Raw genomic sequence first — 16,479 nt, 5'->3', positions numbered from 1 at the left:
TTTATACTAGATTTTTTTACTCTACACCACTGGAAAAGGGAGCTCAAAACGGTTCTTTTAAGTGGTTGAATCACTCTGAACTACCAAAAATAACTGAGTTACAAGCTTTTCAACTTTCAAATCACAATTGTAACGAAAATAATCAAAATGGCCACTTGGACATTTTGAAATCCAGGATGGCGGCGCTTAGTATAATAAGCCAAGAAAACCAAACATTCTGTTTATACACGCCATGTGATAAAAGAAAGCTAATGAATAGAGCTATCACGTGACGTTGAGCGGGCTGCTCTAAGTGTTAGAGCTCGAATCAGCTAAGAAAAGGCCACAGGCGTCATCAAACGATGATGTCACGATCTCTGTACGTCTCGCTTTAAATATTGCTGCTCTCGTTACTTTCCAAGTTGTTGCAGCCAGTCAGTGGCGTGCTATTATTTTATCAGTAAAATGAAACATTTTCGTCGTTTTTAATAAAGAAAATAAAAGACAACAAGTTTTTCAAAGGAATGGAAACTCCTTCTGCTTCTTTCTTCATAAATTGTAAGACGTTACTGACGATTTCACGGCCTTGGCTGTATATGATAACACCTTTCTTTCCAACCTTTTTGAAAGACATTTTGACAAAATAACGTTTTTTATTCATAACACTATGTGAACTTCAACTGCGACCATCAACAATACAACCAAAACACCAGACTAAAACGGAACCTAACCTAACCCCCTAAGTCTCCCTGTCCGCCACTACATTTTTTTAAACTTGGCAACACCGTTTAGAGTGCCGGCTAGTAAAAGCATATAAAAAGGTCCAAATGTCCCTGGCCGCTGCCGCATCTGTTTTAATTGTGTCCAAGTAAAAACCGTACTACGTTGCCAAGTGGCTTTTTGACCGCTTAACAATATATTTTCGGGAATATTTTAATAGGACGCCTCTGATTATATCTAATGCGACGGCAACTGTAGAAGGAGAAAGAAATAGTTTTAAAAACTGCGTCATTGATGATGCGGTGGCCTTTTCTCATCTGATTCGAGCTCTACCGTGTGGCTGCTAGAGGGCGTTCAATTTAATTTTGTTCAGACATTGGATGAATGTGTATCACTTTTGAAAAATTCCTGATACTTAATGAAAAAACGTGCGTAAAATCCCCTATCGGTGACAGCAAGTACCCAAAAGGAGCGGCACTGGCCGATGCGAAACCCGATCCGGTACCATTTCATACACTGATGTGTATAAATATCCGAAGGCCACACTCTGACATTGAGAGAAACGTCTCACCCTGCTCTACGTTATTTCCGGGCTCATATGCATCAGAAATAAAGCTGTCCATACACGAACCATTTAGTTCAATTCTCACATCGATGCTGTAAGCAGGCAAGGACCATTTGGAGATGAAACAGTTTAAAGTGGCAGGAAAATGAACCTTAACAGTGTACGGACAGCTTTAAAGTCAGTGATTATTTCTGCAGGCTGTCCGATGTTCCCAGTGGCCCAGTTTCGCATGTTGGTCTTTAACCCCGACTTTCTGGCCTATTTTACACAGGGAACCTATTTAAAGCTCCCGCACACGCTTAAGACTTGAACTAGTTTAATACTTTCCGGTGTTTAAAGTTTTTCCTTAAAATCTAAAGGTTTACAGAGTGTCTCTAATAGTTTTCACTTGCAGCGTTGCCAAATGTCGTCTAGTTTCACAGATTAATATCAATTTATAGGACCACAGAAACTTGTACAGTGTGTCTTAAGTAAAAGTAACCGCATGAGAATTTTGATGAAAAAATGGTAGTTTTCTTAGTATGATTGAAGAAGAAAGTTACAATCATTCAAAAAATGACATTTTTGCAAAAAGTGCATTTTTGGCAATTTTTAATTTTACTCCAGGAAGGTTCCAATGTACAGCAAAGGGAATATTTATACCTTAAATTAGGTGAAATAAGTACAAAAAAAAACATTTATAAAATTGTTCATTTTTCAAAAAAATTAGGGGTCTTTTTAACTACTTTTTGAAATTCAATATCTCGGTAACATGAAAAGCTAGAGAACCCAGTTTTGGCTCTTTTTATAGTATTTTTTATCCTCTTTCTAATGGCAATCAAAATTGTTTTTTCTGAGACACTGAGTATAAAACATGCACGCAGTGGCGTCCCGTAAATTTAACTGTGTGATTTGATGGTTTCAAATTGAACGAGACGAACACATTTATCCTGACTGGCACTAGAATGGAAAACTGACCTAATCCTCGGAATAGTAAACAAAAAAACGCGCAAATCTCTCGTAAATTCCTAAATTTAGCAGTTGGGCAAGATCAGTTTTCGCGGATTCATTGCCAAAACAATCCGAACAAAATTGGAATGCAACAAGTGACTTAACTGTTTGGCGTTCTAGACTTACATAATGTAAATTGGACTGGTTTTTAGGTAAAAAACGTCTCGGGTAAAGCAACTGATTGGTCAGCAAAAAAGCAGCAGACCCTTATAGAGCAAAATAAAAATTAGCCAAAATTGCACTTTTGACAAGAATTTTTTTACTTTTTGAAAAATCGTAGCTCTTTTATTTAAATTCGCAGGAAATTCGTTCCTACGCCATTCGAAAAAGCATAAAAAATACCACAAAATAGGTAAAAAATGGCCTCTCTAGCTCCACATGTTACCGAGATATTGAATTTCAAAAAGTACCTAAAAAACCTCTCTAGTACCCCCCCATTCTTTCAATTTTTCTGAAAAGTGAAAAATTTTAAAGTGCTTTTTTTGTGCTTTTTTTACCTAATTTAAGGTTCTTTTGTCTAAATATGCCCTTTGCTGTGCATTGGAACCCTTATAGAGCAAAATAAAAATTTGCCAAAATTGCACTTTTGACAAAAATTGAATTTTTTGACTTTTTGAAAAATCGTAACTCTTTTATTTAGATTCGCAGGAAATTCGATCCTACGCCATTCGAAAAAGCATAAAAAATGCTACAAAATGGATTAAAAATATCCTCTCTAGCTCCTCATGTTACTGAGATATTGAATTTCAAAAAGTACCTAAAAAACCTCTCCAGTACCCCCCTATTCTTTCAATTTTTTTGAAAAGTGAAAAATTTTAAAGTGCTTTTTTTGTGCTTATTTCACCTAATTTAAGGTTCTTTTGTAGAAATATGCCCTTTGCTGTGCATTAGAACCCTTATAGAGCAAAATAAAAATTTGCCAAAATTGCACTTTTGACAAAAATTGAATTTTTTGACTTTTTGAAAAATCGCAACTCTTTTTTTTAGATTCGCAGGAAATTCGTTCCTACGCCATTCGAAAAAGCATAAAAAATACTACAAAATGGATTAAAAATGGCCTCTCTATCTCCTCATGTTACCGAGATATTGAATTTCAAAAAGTACCTAAAAAACCTCTCTAGTACCCCCCCATTCTTTCAATTTTTCTGAAAAGTGAAAAATTTTAAAGTGCTTTTTTTTGTGCTTATTTCACCTAATTTAAGGTTCTTTTGTATAAATATGCCCTTTGCTGTGCATTGGAACCCTTATAGAGCAAAATAAAAATTTGCCAAAATTGCACTTTTGACAAAAATTGAGATTTTTGACTTTTTGAAAAATCGTAGCTCTTTTATTTAAATTCGCAGGAAATTCGTTCCTACGCCATTCGAAAAAGCATAAAAAATACTACAAAATGAGTTAAAAATGGCCTCTCTAGCTCCTCATGTTCCCGAGATATTGAATTTCAAAAAGTACCTAAAAAACCTCTCTAGTACCCCCCCATTCTTTCAATTTTTTTGAAAAGTGAAAAATTTTAAAGTCCTTTTTTTGTGCTTATTTCACCTAATTTAAGGTTATTTTGTATAAATATGCCCTTTGCTGTGCATTGGAACCCTTATAGAGCAAAATAAAAATTTGCCAAAATTGCACTTTTGACAAAAATTGAATTTTTTGACTTTTTGAAAAATCGTAGCTCTTTTATTTAAATTCGCAGGAAATTCGTTCCTACGCCATTCGAAAAAGCATAAAAAATACTACAAAATGGATTAAAAATGGTCTCTGTAGCTCCTCATGTTACCGAGATATTGAATTTCAAAAAGTACCTAAAAAACCTCTCTGGTACCCCCCCATTCTTTCAATTTTTCTGAAAAGTGAAAAATTTTAAAGTGCTTTTTTTTGTGCTTATTTCACCTAATTTAAGGTTCTTTTGTAGAAATATGCCCTTTGCTGTGCATTGGAACCCTTATAGAGCAAAATAAAAATTTACAAAAATTGCACTTTTGACAAAAATTTAGGTTTTTGATATTTGAAAAATCATAGCTCTTTTATTTAAATTCGCAGGAAATTCGTTCCTACGCCATTCGAAAAAGCATAGAAAATACTACAAAATAGGTTAAAATGGCCTCTCTAGCTCCTCATGTTACCGAGATATTGAATTTCAAAAAGTACCTAAAAAACCTCTCAAGTACCCCCATTCTTTCAATTTTTTTGAAAAAAGTGAAAAATTTTAAAGTGCTTTTTTTGTGCTTATTCACCTAATTTAAGGTTCTTTTGTATAAATATGCCCTTTGCTGTGCATTGGAACCCTTATAGAGCAAAATAAAAATTTGCCAAAATTGCACTTTTGACAAAAATCTACATGTGATTTATATTATTATTATGCTGCACATGTAGACTTATCATAATTTTACACAATTTATTTCTGAATATAATCGAAAGTGAAATCGAACACCCATTTAGCGTCTGCTCTCTGCAAATAAAAAGTGAGACACATCTGATACCGTATTATGTTTTTGGTTGTTGTAAAAGGACCACAAACTATCACATACGCACACACGTACACAAAAACTTTCACCGAATTTAAAATGGTTCCTACCAGCATCAATTTACCATCGAACAAGCCGCCATTGTTTTCTTATTGCGCTCTTTTCGGCTACTTTCACATTTTTGTGAGTCATTCCTGCATAAATGAAACCACTTTTTTTTGAAACGTGAAGTTGACTTTTATTTAAATTTAACTTACAGTAAAACTTTAATAATTAATATTAATAATAGTAATCGTAATAATAATAAAAACCATTCTCTATTTAAATTTAAGTAGAAAAATGTACATACAACAGATTTGCTACTATTATACAAAAAAAATCTACTTAATGATTTCTTTGGAAATATATTAAATTTTTACATTGCCTCTTCACTTAATCTTTACATATCTACACTTATATTTATATATTAAATTTTAAACAGAAAACAACAAGGACGCCATATTTTGTCACGTGATAGCGTCAGTCACTTTTAAGTACTGCTTAAAGCACTAAAAAAACATAAATACCTACTAAAAGTTATAAATAATTAAATTACAAAAAAAAAAAGGTACTTTTCAATGCGTGTGGACTATGTATATAAAAAATATATTATTATTCGTATTTTTTCTTTAATTATTTATTATTATAATTAAAGTTTGAATCACATTTCAACTTGAACGGAATCTAACGTTAATACCCGTTAGAGGCTTCTATAAAAGGGCGACTTTTCACGTAAGAAAAACGAAATGAGAACGTCCCAAATATATGACAAGAAAACTGTGACACGATATTGACTTTCACGATAAACTCCTTATCAGGTAAGTAAACACACTTTTAATAAGGGGCGAGGCTTTGCCGCACAAACACAGGTAGTATACGTCATTCTCACGTGACCGGTCGCCCTTATTTTAGCGGAAACAAAATAAATTATTAAATAGTAAAAAAAAAATGAATTTAAAAATATATAAAAAAAAAAAAACAGTTTCGGAGATCTAGGCTTACTATTATTTAACTTATACGCAGGCTTACAAACATTCAAGCGTTTGGGTTTTTTTTTTGTCATTTAAAAAGGCCGTTGTTTGGGTTTTTTTTTGAAATTTTTCTCCATTTTGACATTTTTTTGTAGTGGAATGAGAAATAAGTCAAGTTTTTATGGAAAACAGTGAGCAGAAGCAGGTACTAACTAGTGCTCCAGACAAAGATGGATAATACTTTGTAAGTGACATGTGTCAGTTTGTTACAATGACAGTAAGTACAGTGGATAGTATGTGTTTGGTCAAAAAAGCAGCTTTCAGCTTGCTGCTTTTTTTAACCAATCACAATGATGTGTCACATGTAGACTTACTGTCATTTTAGCAAACTGACACATGTCACTTACAAAGTAGTCTCCATCTTCATCTTGACCTATCTAGCGTAAATCAGAGCAGAGTGGATATAGTTTATGATTGGTCTGAAAGCTGGTTTTTTGACCAATCACCTTAAAACACATGACATATGTCAAATATGTAAAAATTTACACTGATGTACAAGAAATTTAAAAATTTGCCTACAATTTGCAAGAATTACGACTTAACAAGATGTTCCCAAGATTATTGCAATTATTTTATAACAGACAGACAGTTATCACGTGTCCGTTTAGCTAAAGAGTATCCTTAAATCACGTGACAACTGTCCTTAACGTCAAAGATGTCAAGCAGTACTCAACAGTTGCAAAAATTAATGTTTAGTAAAGTTTTCTTGCAGTATTCGAAACAAGACGTGTTTCTGAGATTAAGACAGTTATTACATGACCGTCTAGGTAAATGGTGTTTTAAAATCACGTGACAATTGTCACTAACCTCAAAGCTGTCAAAATTTGCCTACAATTTGCAAGAATTACGGCTTAACACAGTTTTCTTACAGGTTTCGAAACAAAACATGTTCCCAAGATTATTGCAGTTATTTTGACAGTTGTCACGTGACCGTCCAGCTAAAGAGTATCCTAAAATCACGTGACAACTGTCATTTACGTCAAAGATGTCAAGCAGTACTCAAAAGTTGCAAAAATTAGTGTTTAGTAAAGTTTTCTTGTAGTATTCGAAACAAGACGTGTTTCTGAGATTAAGACAGTTGTTACGTGACCGTCTAGCTAAATGGTGTTTTAAAATCACGTGACAATTGTCACTAACGTCAAATCTGTCAAAATTTACCTACAATTTGAAAGAATTACGGCTTAACACAGTTCTCTTACAGTTTTCGAAACAAGACGTATTCCCGAGATTATTGCAGTTATTTTGACAGTTGTCACGTGACCGTCTAGATAAATGGTGTTGTCCAGGCACGTGACAATTGTCACTAACGTCAAAGTTGTCAAAATTTGCCTACAATTTGCAAGAATTACGGTTTAACACAGTTTTCTTACAGGTTTCGAAACAAGACGTGTTTCTGAAATTAAGACAGTTGTTACGTGACCGTCTAGCTAAATGGTGATTTAAAATCACGTGATAATTGTCACTGACGTCAAAGCTGTCAAAATTTGTCTAGAATTTGCAATAATTGCGACTTCACAGTTTTCGTGTTTCCGATATTATTGTAGTTTTTTTTCACAGTGGATATAGTTTATGATTGGTCTGAAAGCTGCTTTTTTGACCAATCACCTTAAACACACATGACAGATGTCAAATCTGTCAGTAAGTTTTTACGTCTATTCTTCCTATGCATCAGCCCAAGAAAAATCATTGAACACAATGAATTAAAAACTTAATGATAATACTGTTAAAACCGAACATGCTTACTTTTAAGGTTTTCGGTGAATTCAGCTTTTAAATAACCACAATTTTGACTTTTTTGTTATTAACATGCTACAAACTGGATTCCTATACACAGTATATACAGTGTAGACTAGTTTGGGTTTGTATTAAATGCTAAAAAATGTATTTTTCCCACAAATATGTGCAGTATAAATACATTTGTAAATATCTCATTTAGTTAGGTTAGGTTGGTACTGTTTGTACAGTTATTTGGGTTCTAAATAGCCCTTAGGAGTAACGGGAGAATCAGCAACGTTTACGATTAAGTTTTTCAGGAAAAAACACGAATAAAACCACAAGTTGTACAGAGTGAGTCATTCACCAGTTAACATACAGTGTTTTAAGCCGAGTTTTAAGACAGTTTATTGTTTTGGTACACACTGTATAATTTTTATTAACGTGACAAATTATTTGCCATTAAAAGTAAATAATGAAATGCAGTAATAATAAGGACACTATTTCCTTTACAGGGTGATTTTAAAGTCAACATAAACAGAAATACAAAGTGTCAAAGTACTACTTGGAAAAAAGTAGTACTTTAAAAAAAAAACAAAACAAAACCATGAGGATGGATAACTCCTACTTTGTTATCACCCTGTATATTTGTTTATTGAATAATCAGAAAATATACAGGGTGTGTTTGAAAACTTTTTTCTGCTGATTTAGAAGTAGCTTTATGATAAGAAATTTTTTAAGTTGTCTAAATCTACGCCCCAACCCTGTACAAGAACTGTTTGTGCTCTAAAAATTGCAATCCCTCAAAGAAACTAATTTTTGAAATTTAATAATATACAGAGTGACCTAACTTTTTTTTCTTTAAGGGAAAAACTCACAACTACCAGTAGTGTAAAGTGACAATATGTACAGAGTGATTCACCAAACCAGGTTTTTTTAGGGGAAACAATCACAGCCAGACGTTTTTTTTTCGTTAACTTACTGATTAGGTAGATTTGTTCTAAATGGAAAAGATAAGAGATAAACATGGTGAATTACTTGTTTTATCGGTAATCAGTGGAAAATTGAAAGTCCCAAACAACGGCCGTTTCGTAATCGTTATTTCGAAAAACGCCGTTTTAAAGCTTTTTGCGCGCATCAAACATACCACAAGCACACTGAATCACTCGTCTAGAAACTTATTAGCTAAGGTAACTTTCCTGCTATGGCCCGTAATCGTGCACTATATCCATCATCCGTTGTCGGTTTTCGTCAGACCTGCACAACCAAAATCCCAATCAGATTTTTGTGTTAATTTTGCTTGAAAATGTTTTGACTTACATGTGCTGTTGTTGCTGTTGCAACTGGAAGGTATCCAAGTGTTTGTTGATCTCCCGGTGCACGTGTTCAGGGAGTACCCCAACATTGGAGAATAAACTTCTCAACACGTTCAACTCCTCCGTCAGCAGCTCTATCCTCTTCTGCAACCTTTCGTTTTCCTTTATTAAAATTTTCACTTTTTCCTCCGTTTCACGAGTCCTCACTTTCGCCTTTTCTCTGCTTTTCCTCACCGCAATATTATTCCTCTCCCGTCTTCTTCGGTACTCGTCACTATTCTTATCACAGGGTTTTACCGATTTCCTCGACACGTGCTGATTGAGCAACGAGGCTTTGTTCTTCATTGCCGTCATGTTGATTTGGTGATGCATGACGGGGCTGGGGTTCAAGGTGGTAAAGGTGGCTCCTGGATTTGGAGGGTAACCCCCTTGCATGTAATTGTTGGGGAGTAAATTGCAGGAACTTTGTCTGCGAAACTCCTCCTGGGGATCAACGGGTTCCTCTTTGATGCTGGGCACGTCACTTCCTACCGAGCTGTTTGAATCGCTCGTGTTGGAATTTTGGGTTACTGCATAAGTGGCACCACTGTGCACCGGCTGAGGCATATACGCCAAGGTGGTTCTAGGGTAATTGTTATTCTGCACCCCCATAACCTGTCGATTATGTAGGTTCTGCAGGTGTTTGCCCTGTTGAGATTGTAGAATGTCAGTGAACAAACCATCACTAAAATGAGTGTCATCTATTAAGTTTTGTAGGTCGATGGAGATTTCCGGGGTGTTTAAGTCAGTTATATCACCGTGTTGTTGGTATAGAGTTTGCTGGTGTTGTTTCAACAATGCTGCAGTTTGCTTATTCCCTGTGTTGTTGTTTAGGGTGGTGAGATTGTTGTTGTTCATTATCACTGAGGACTTTTTGGCCTCGTTGCTCAACGCATTATTGTTATTTTGGCCGTGTTGTTGATTGTCGTACATCTGAGGCGAATCCATGTTACTAAAAAAAAAAACTTTCACTTAGGTCCACTTTCACTTTGTCCAAAAATGTACACTTTCCCTAAATCCGGACCTCATCAACACTGCCCGAACATTTTTAGTGTGTTTTACCGAAACGCGTTCCCGTTTTTTGTTTTTTTTTTTTTCAGTTTTAAAAAAATTAGTTAAACGTTAAGTAAAGGGTACTCGGGTACCACACTACCGTGCGCTCGCCCAAGTAATCTTAAATACTGCGAGAGCGTTTTTGTTTTGGATTATCGCGGCGCGATTCCTGCCCGCCAAGTCGATCATGCGCCTTTTCGAAACCGCTGCAAAAGGTGACGGTGCGTTCGTATCAACGCGCTTTTTGAAAGTGAAACGCCCGACCAACATTTCATGCCTTATAATGCGATATTTTTGACGTAATGTTTTTTTGGGTACCGTAGTTTTGCCCGCTTTATGCCGACGACACAGAAGCCTGACGCTTTTCTCATCAGTATCAGATAATAATCTGATCTCGACACTCCACAAGATAAGAATAATTCAAATTGGGTTCCGACTAGACTGTGCCAGAAAACGAATCAAAACTTGATTCGTAGCAAATTCGATTAAATTTAGAAACAATAAAAAATTCTCAATATTTTTTTTATTTTTATAGGATAAAAAAAGTTTACAATTTTTTTCGGTTGGATCACTGTACAGAATATTTAGACAGTTGACAGTTTAGGTGGCATTACCTAATATATGTCAAACAAAAACCCACCTCTGAACTGTCAAAATCCAAGCTTTGGATCAATCAATCCAGCTTGTATAACGTCTTAAAGAGAGGACATAAGTTTTCTAGTTATATATGCGTTACGTCTTAGAAATTTAGACAATTGACACATTCGACAGTTTAGTGGTGACATTACGTCATGTGTCAGATAGAAAACAATTTCAGAACTGTCAAAATTAATTGTCACGTGATTTTAAAACATCATTTAGCTAGACGGTCACGTGACAACTATCATAATATCGGGAACACGTCTGGTTTCGAAACCTGTAAAAAAACTGTGTTAATTCTTGCAAATTCTGAGCAAATTGTGACATCTTTGACTTTAGTCACAGTTGTCACGTGATTTTAAAACATCATTTACCTAGAAGGTCACGTAACAACTGTCTTAATCTCAGAAACACGTCTTGTTTCGATTACGGGAAGAAAACTTTACTAAACACTAATTTTTGCAACTTTTGAGTACGGTTTGACAACTTTGATGTTAATGACAGTTGTCACGTGATTTTAGGACAGTCTTTAGCTAGACGGTCACGTGCCAACTGTCAAAACAACTGTCATAATTTCGGGAACACGTCTTGTTTCGAAAACTGTATGAAAACTGTGTTAAACCGTAATTCTTACAAATTCTAGGCAAATTTAGACAGCTTTGAGGTTAGTGGCAGTTGTCACGTGATTTTAAAACACCTAGACGGTCACGTGACAACTGTCATAATATCGGGAACACGTCTGGTTTCGAAACCTGTAAGAAAACTGTGTTAATTCTTGCAAATTCTGAGCAAATTTTGACAGATTTGACGTTAATGACAATTGTCACGTGATTTTAAAACACCATTTACCTAGACGGTCACGTAACAACCGTCCTAATCTCAGAAACACGTCTTGTTTCGAATACTGCAAGAAAACTTTACTAAATATTGTCTTTTGCAACTTTTGAGTACGGTTTGACAACTTTGACGTTAATGACAGTTGTCACGTGATTTAGGGAGACTCTTTATTTAAATTTCGTGCAAATCTTGATTCGTTTGACAGTTTAGTTCAGTACAGTATGCATTACCTAATATGTCAAACAAAAATCTACCTCTAAACTGTCAAAATCTAAGCTTTGGACCAATCAATTCAGTTTAAAGAACGTCTCAAAGAGAAAAAATGATTTTTCTAGTTAAATATGCGTTACATCCGACAATTGACAGTTTAGAGATGACATTAAGTCATGTGTCAAACAGAAAACAATTTCAGAACTGTCAAAATCTAAGCTTTGAATCAATCATGTCATCTCAAACAAATCAAATGAATTTTCTAGTTAAATATGCGTTACATTCCACAAATTCAGACATTTGACAGTTTAAAGGTGACATTACCGAATGTGCCAAACAAAAATCTACCTCAGAACTGTCAAAATCGAAGCTTTGGATCAATAAATTCAGAGAAAGAATTGAAGAGTAGAAAAATGATTGTTGGTTAATTACTAGGAAGAGAATGAGATGATGAATGAGCTACCTAATTGAGCAAACTATACAAGAGAAGAGTAGAAAAATGATTGTGCTGATTGATATGAACATATAATTCATAAAAATATACCTAAAAATTGAAAATTGACATAAATTCATGAAAACTTTGCCTGTCAAGTCCATTTTCAAAAATTGTTAATTAAATTTTAGTGCTTGAAACTTGACAACTGATTTGCAAACTAAATAATGACGTTAAAAATATCAAAATTTACTTAAAAACCTGGCATTGACATCAAATTTGTGACAACCAACTTAATAATTGGATTGATCTGTATCTTTTGCCTGTCAATATTCAAATTTTTTTAAACCACATTGAAAGTCATGAAAATTTAAATTAATTGTAAAAATGCTTAATATTAATAGTGCTTAATGATAGGGAAAGTATGTACGGTTAATTCTAAGACACCCTGTACATTTAACTTTGCACTCACTACTTTCATATAATAGTTTTACCTGTTTTCTACACCTTATCATGGCGCCAATTTGTTTATTTGCTTTACTCAATATTTTAAGAACTACACAATGTTTCATATTATTCCAAGGAAAACTCTCATTTGTATTATCGTTTCGTTTAATTAAATATTTTCCACCAACTTTGGACTACGATAAGGAGATAGCCAAATTTTAAAAGAGGTAAATAATTTATTTGCATTGATAGTGGCTGATAACTTTCAGATATCTGACAACTTTAGAAAATTCAAGGGTGTTTACGCTCAGAAAAACCTGATGGAACACGCGTTATTGGGTTATATTTTTTTGACTACGTTTACACTGGTGGAAAGATGTCACCAGACATTCCAGGTTGGTTTATTGACGTGTTAACAATGTTATCGCTAGTCTGGTAGTCAATTGTTTCTGATAAATTTGACGCACATTTGCTACAACAAAAATCAGAAGTAAAAATGCACATGAGACCGATTTCTCTACGGTTCAGCGGCCATTGTTTTAATTATCAAAGTGTGCATAAACAATGCGTTCTCCTAGGTTCATGTAATGCTAAACTAAGCAAACGAAAAATAAGTACCACGTGTACTAGCTGTGTCAGTACTTACAAGCAAAATTCGGAGTTTAACGACCTCTCCTTGCATTAGGTATATTTGAATGTTAAATCATGTTGGTGGATACTTTAACATTGCCGCAACGAATTCTGATCGAAATCGATTTGATATCGATCGATCAGAATTTGTTATCGAGGGCCATTCAATTTGGGATTTTGTTCACTAGGGATTCATCCAATCATTTCCAAATATTATCACACTGTATTAATTATTATAACATCAAAATTTTATACAGTGAATTTCAATATTATTTTTTAGAAGATGTAATAAAATTCGGGTATAAGTAGAATTCTCTAATGTCTGATCTTACTACATTGCTGCTACCAATAAAGACCAAAATCGTCTAGCATCAACCTTAATTATAATGACAAATTTCATTACAGTACTATAAATTGCCTGCCAATTTCGACCTTAGGTACACAGAGTACTGAGACACTCTGTATACAACATGGTAAAAAACAGTTGAAAATTCGAAATTTGTCAAAAATAAATTTACATATGTTTGACAGCTGTCAGTGTCTACTGGAACATTTGTAGGTAATTTGTGATTGGTCAAAAAAGCAGCTTCCAGCTTGCTGCTACCGCAGTATTAGCTTAAAACAGTGTTTAGTAAAGTTTTCTTGCAATATTCGAAATACGGCGCGTTTCTGAGATTAAGACAGTTGAATGGTGTTTTAAAATCACGTGACAATTGTCACAAACGTCAAAGCTGTCAAAATTTGCCTAGAATTTGCAAGAATTACGGCTTAACACAGTTTTTTTACAGGTTTCGAAACAAGGCGTGTTCCCGATATAATAACAGTTATTTTGACAGTTGTCACGTGATCGTCTAGCTAAAGAGTGTCCTAAAATCACGTGGAAAGTGTCATTAACGTCAAAGTTGTCAAACCGTACTCAAAACTTGCAAAAATTAGTGTTTAGTAAAGTTTTCTTGCAGTATTCGAAACAAGACATGTTTCTGAGATTAAGACAGTTGTTACGTGAGCGTCTAGGTAAATGATGTTTTAAAATCACGTGACATTTGTCACTAACCTCAAAGCTGTCAAAATTTGCATAGAATTTTCAAAAATTACTGCTTAGCACAATTTTCTTACAGGTTTCGAACCAAGACGTATTCCCGAGATTATTGCAGTAATTTTGACAATTTTCACGTGACCGTCTAGCTAAAGAGTGTCCTAAAATAACGTGACAACTGTCGCTAACGTCAAATCTGTCAAAATTTGCCTAGAATTTGCAATAATTACAGCTTAACACAGTTTTCTTACAGGTTTCGAAATAAGACGTGTTCCCGATATAATGACAGTTATTTTGACAGCTGTCACGTGACCATCTAGCTAAATCGTATTTTAAAATCACGTGACAATTGTCACTAACCTCAAAGACGTCAAAGTTTGCCTAGAATTTTCAAAAATTGCTGCTTAACACAGTTTTCTTACAGTTTTCATAACAAGACGTGTTCCTGCGATTCTTGACAGTTGTCACGTGACCGTCTAGCTAAAGAGTATTCTAAAATCACGTGACAACTGTCATTTACGTTAAAGATGTCAAGCAGTACTCAAAAGTTGCAAAAGTTAGTGTTTAGCAAGGTTTTCTTGTAGTATTCGAAACAAGACGTGTTTCTGAGATTAAGACAGTTGTTACGTGACCGTCTAGGTAAATGGTGTTTTAAAATCACGTGACAATTGTCACTTAAGTCAAAGCTGTCAAAATTTGCCTATAATTTGCAAGAATTACTGCTTAACACAGTTTTCTTACAGGTTTCGAACCAAGACGTATTCCCGAGATTATTGCAGTTATTTTGAGAGTTGTCACGTGACCGTCTAGCTAAAGAGTATTCTAAAATCAGGTGACAACTGTCATTTACGTCAAAGATGTCAAGCAGTACTCAAAAGTTGCAAAAGTTAGTGTTTAGCAAAGTTTTCTTGTAGTATTCGAAACAAGACGTGTTTCTGAGATTAAGACAGTTGTTACGTGACCGTCTAGGTAAATGGTGTTTTAAAATCACGTGACAATTGTCACTTAAGTCAAAGCTGTCAAAATTTGCCTATAATTTGCAAGAATTACTGCTTAACACAGTTTTCTTACAGGTTTCGAACCAAGACGTATTCCCGAGATTATTGCAGTTATTTTGAGAGTTGTCACGTGACCGTCTAGCTAAAGAGTGTCCTAAAATCACGTGACAACTGTCACTAAAGTCAAAGATGTCAAACCGTAAACTCGCCCTTTTAACTTTTTTGATAGCTGTCACTTTGCTGTCAAGTCACGTGATTACTTATTCAGCTACTCCATTCAAGTCAATTTTAACTAAAAAAACGCGTAAAATCTGTATATTTTTACTATTTGGTGAATCAGTGTTTAAGTCTTGTTAATTCTGACGTAAATCACTTTACTCCTATCAAATCCCTTATCAAACATTGGGGGTTTTATTTGTATCAGTTTTAAGGTGTGACGCTTGCTATTAACATGCAAATTATGAAAGTAATAAACAAAAATTCATTAAACGACAGGAACAGGTGGACAACGCGTATTGGTTTCTAGACGGTCGACCCAAATTTTCTTTCTGGAAATTTTTCTCGTTTCGTCCTTTAGGCAACCGAAAACCCGCGCGAATCACACGAAATTCCCAGTCTGGATGCATTAAAAATAAACGTTTTGTTTTGATTGCACAAAAAGAGTTTATTGTTCGAGGTCGACGCGACGCCTAAAAGGTGTTGCGGTTACGTAACCGCGTCGTTTACTCGTATACTTAATGTTTTTCCGATTATATAAGTACCGCTAATAGCGACGCACTTTCGAAACAGCAAATTTGTCTAAATAGTTGAGCTGACTGAATGGTTCACGTAGCAACATCCTCCAAATGAAAAAAGAAGAAAATGACACAGCTATGACAGTTGACAATAAATATGCTTGTAGATTATAGAAATGATCGCGTTGTACTAGAGAGGATAGTCACTAGACTTCAATAATGATTTCACCGTTTTAAAATAATTTGGATGTTTACGTGTAAAGAAAAAAATTAGATATAGAGGGCGTGAACAAGTACTTTAAACACTTCAAAATTATCGCTAAAGTTAATTTAACCTATTTCACATCCGTTGTCTATGATACGATAAATAATACAATTTTCGATACCCTATCTAAATGAGTGATCTTAACCTAATTATGACTATAATATGACCAACATTTTAAAAATAGATTGGCTATTTAAAAACAATATTGATTTTAGTATTATTCTGTTTCTAGTATACTACCTGTGAACTAATAAGTGTCAAAATAAAGGTAGTCGTTTGCTTATGAGGTATGGCAACACTGCTTTGTAAATGTCATATCAATTGCGGACTGAAAGAGAAATGT

The 16,479-nt window shown here is 34.5% G+C and overlaps 1 protein-coding gene across 1 annotated transcript; it reads right to left on the bottom strand.

Annotated features, from left to right (window-relative positions):
- Positions 1–8,476: 8,476 nt before the first annotated feature.
- Positions 8,477–10,228, bottom strand: slbo (CCAAT enhancer binding protein alpha slow border cells). Its single transcript, XM_081979756.1, has 2 exons — positions 8,820–10,228; positions 8,477–8,756 (listed from the first exon to the last, which is right to left on the bottom strand). The coding sequence occupies exons 1-2, from the start codon at positions 9,800–9,802 to the stop codon at positions 8,702–8,704; spliced, it is 1,038 nt and encodes a 345-aa protein (XP_081835882.1). The 5' UTR covers positions 9,803–10,228; the 3' UTR covers positions 8,477–8,701.
- Between the last annotated feature and the right edge of the window lie 6,251 nt (positions 10,229–16,479).

The sequence above is a fragment of the Ips typographus genome, linkage group LG5, assembly GCF_016097725.1.
Source record: "Ips typographus isolate SLU linkage group LG5, UJ_Ityp_2.0, whole genome shotgun sequence".
Classification (NCBI taxonomy): Eukaryota; Metazoa; Arthropoda; class Insecta; order Coleoptera; family Curculionidae; genus Ips; species Ips typographus.
This window is presented reverse-complemented; position numbering and strand designations above follow the sequence as displayed.

Bases quoted from the DNA above. Each gene is read 5' to 3' on its own strand.
- slbo (XM_081979756.1), bottom strand. From the start codon at position 9,802: ATGGATTCGCCTCAGATGTACGACAATCAACAACACGGCCAAAATAAC. The intron at 8,757-8,819 runs GTAAGTCAAAAC...TTGGTTGTGCAG, and splicing joins CAACAGCAACAACAGCACAT to GTCTGACGAAAACCGACAAC.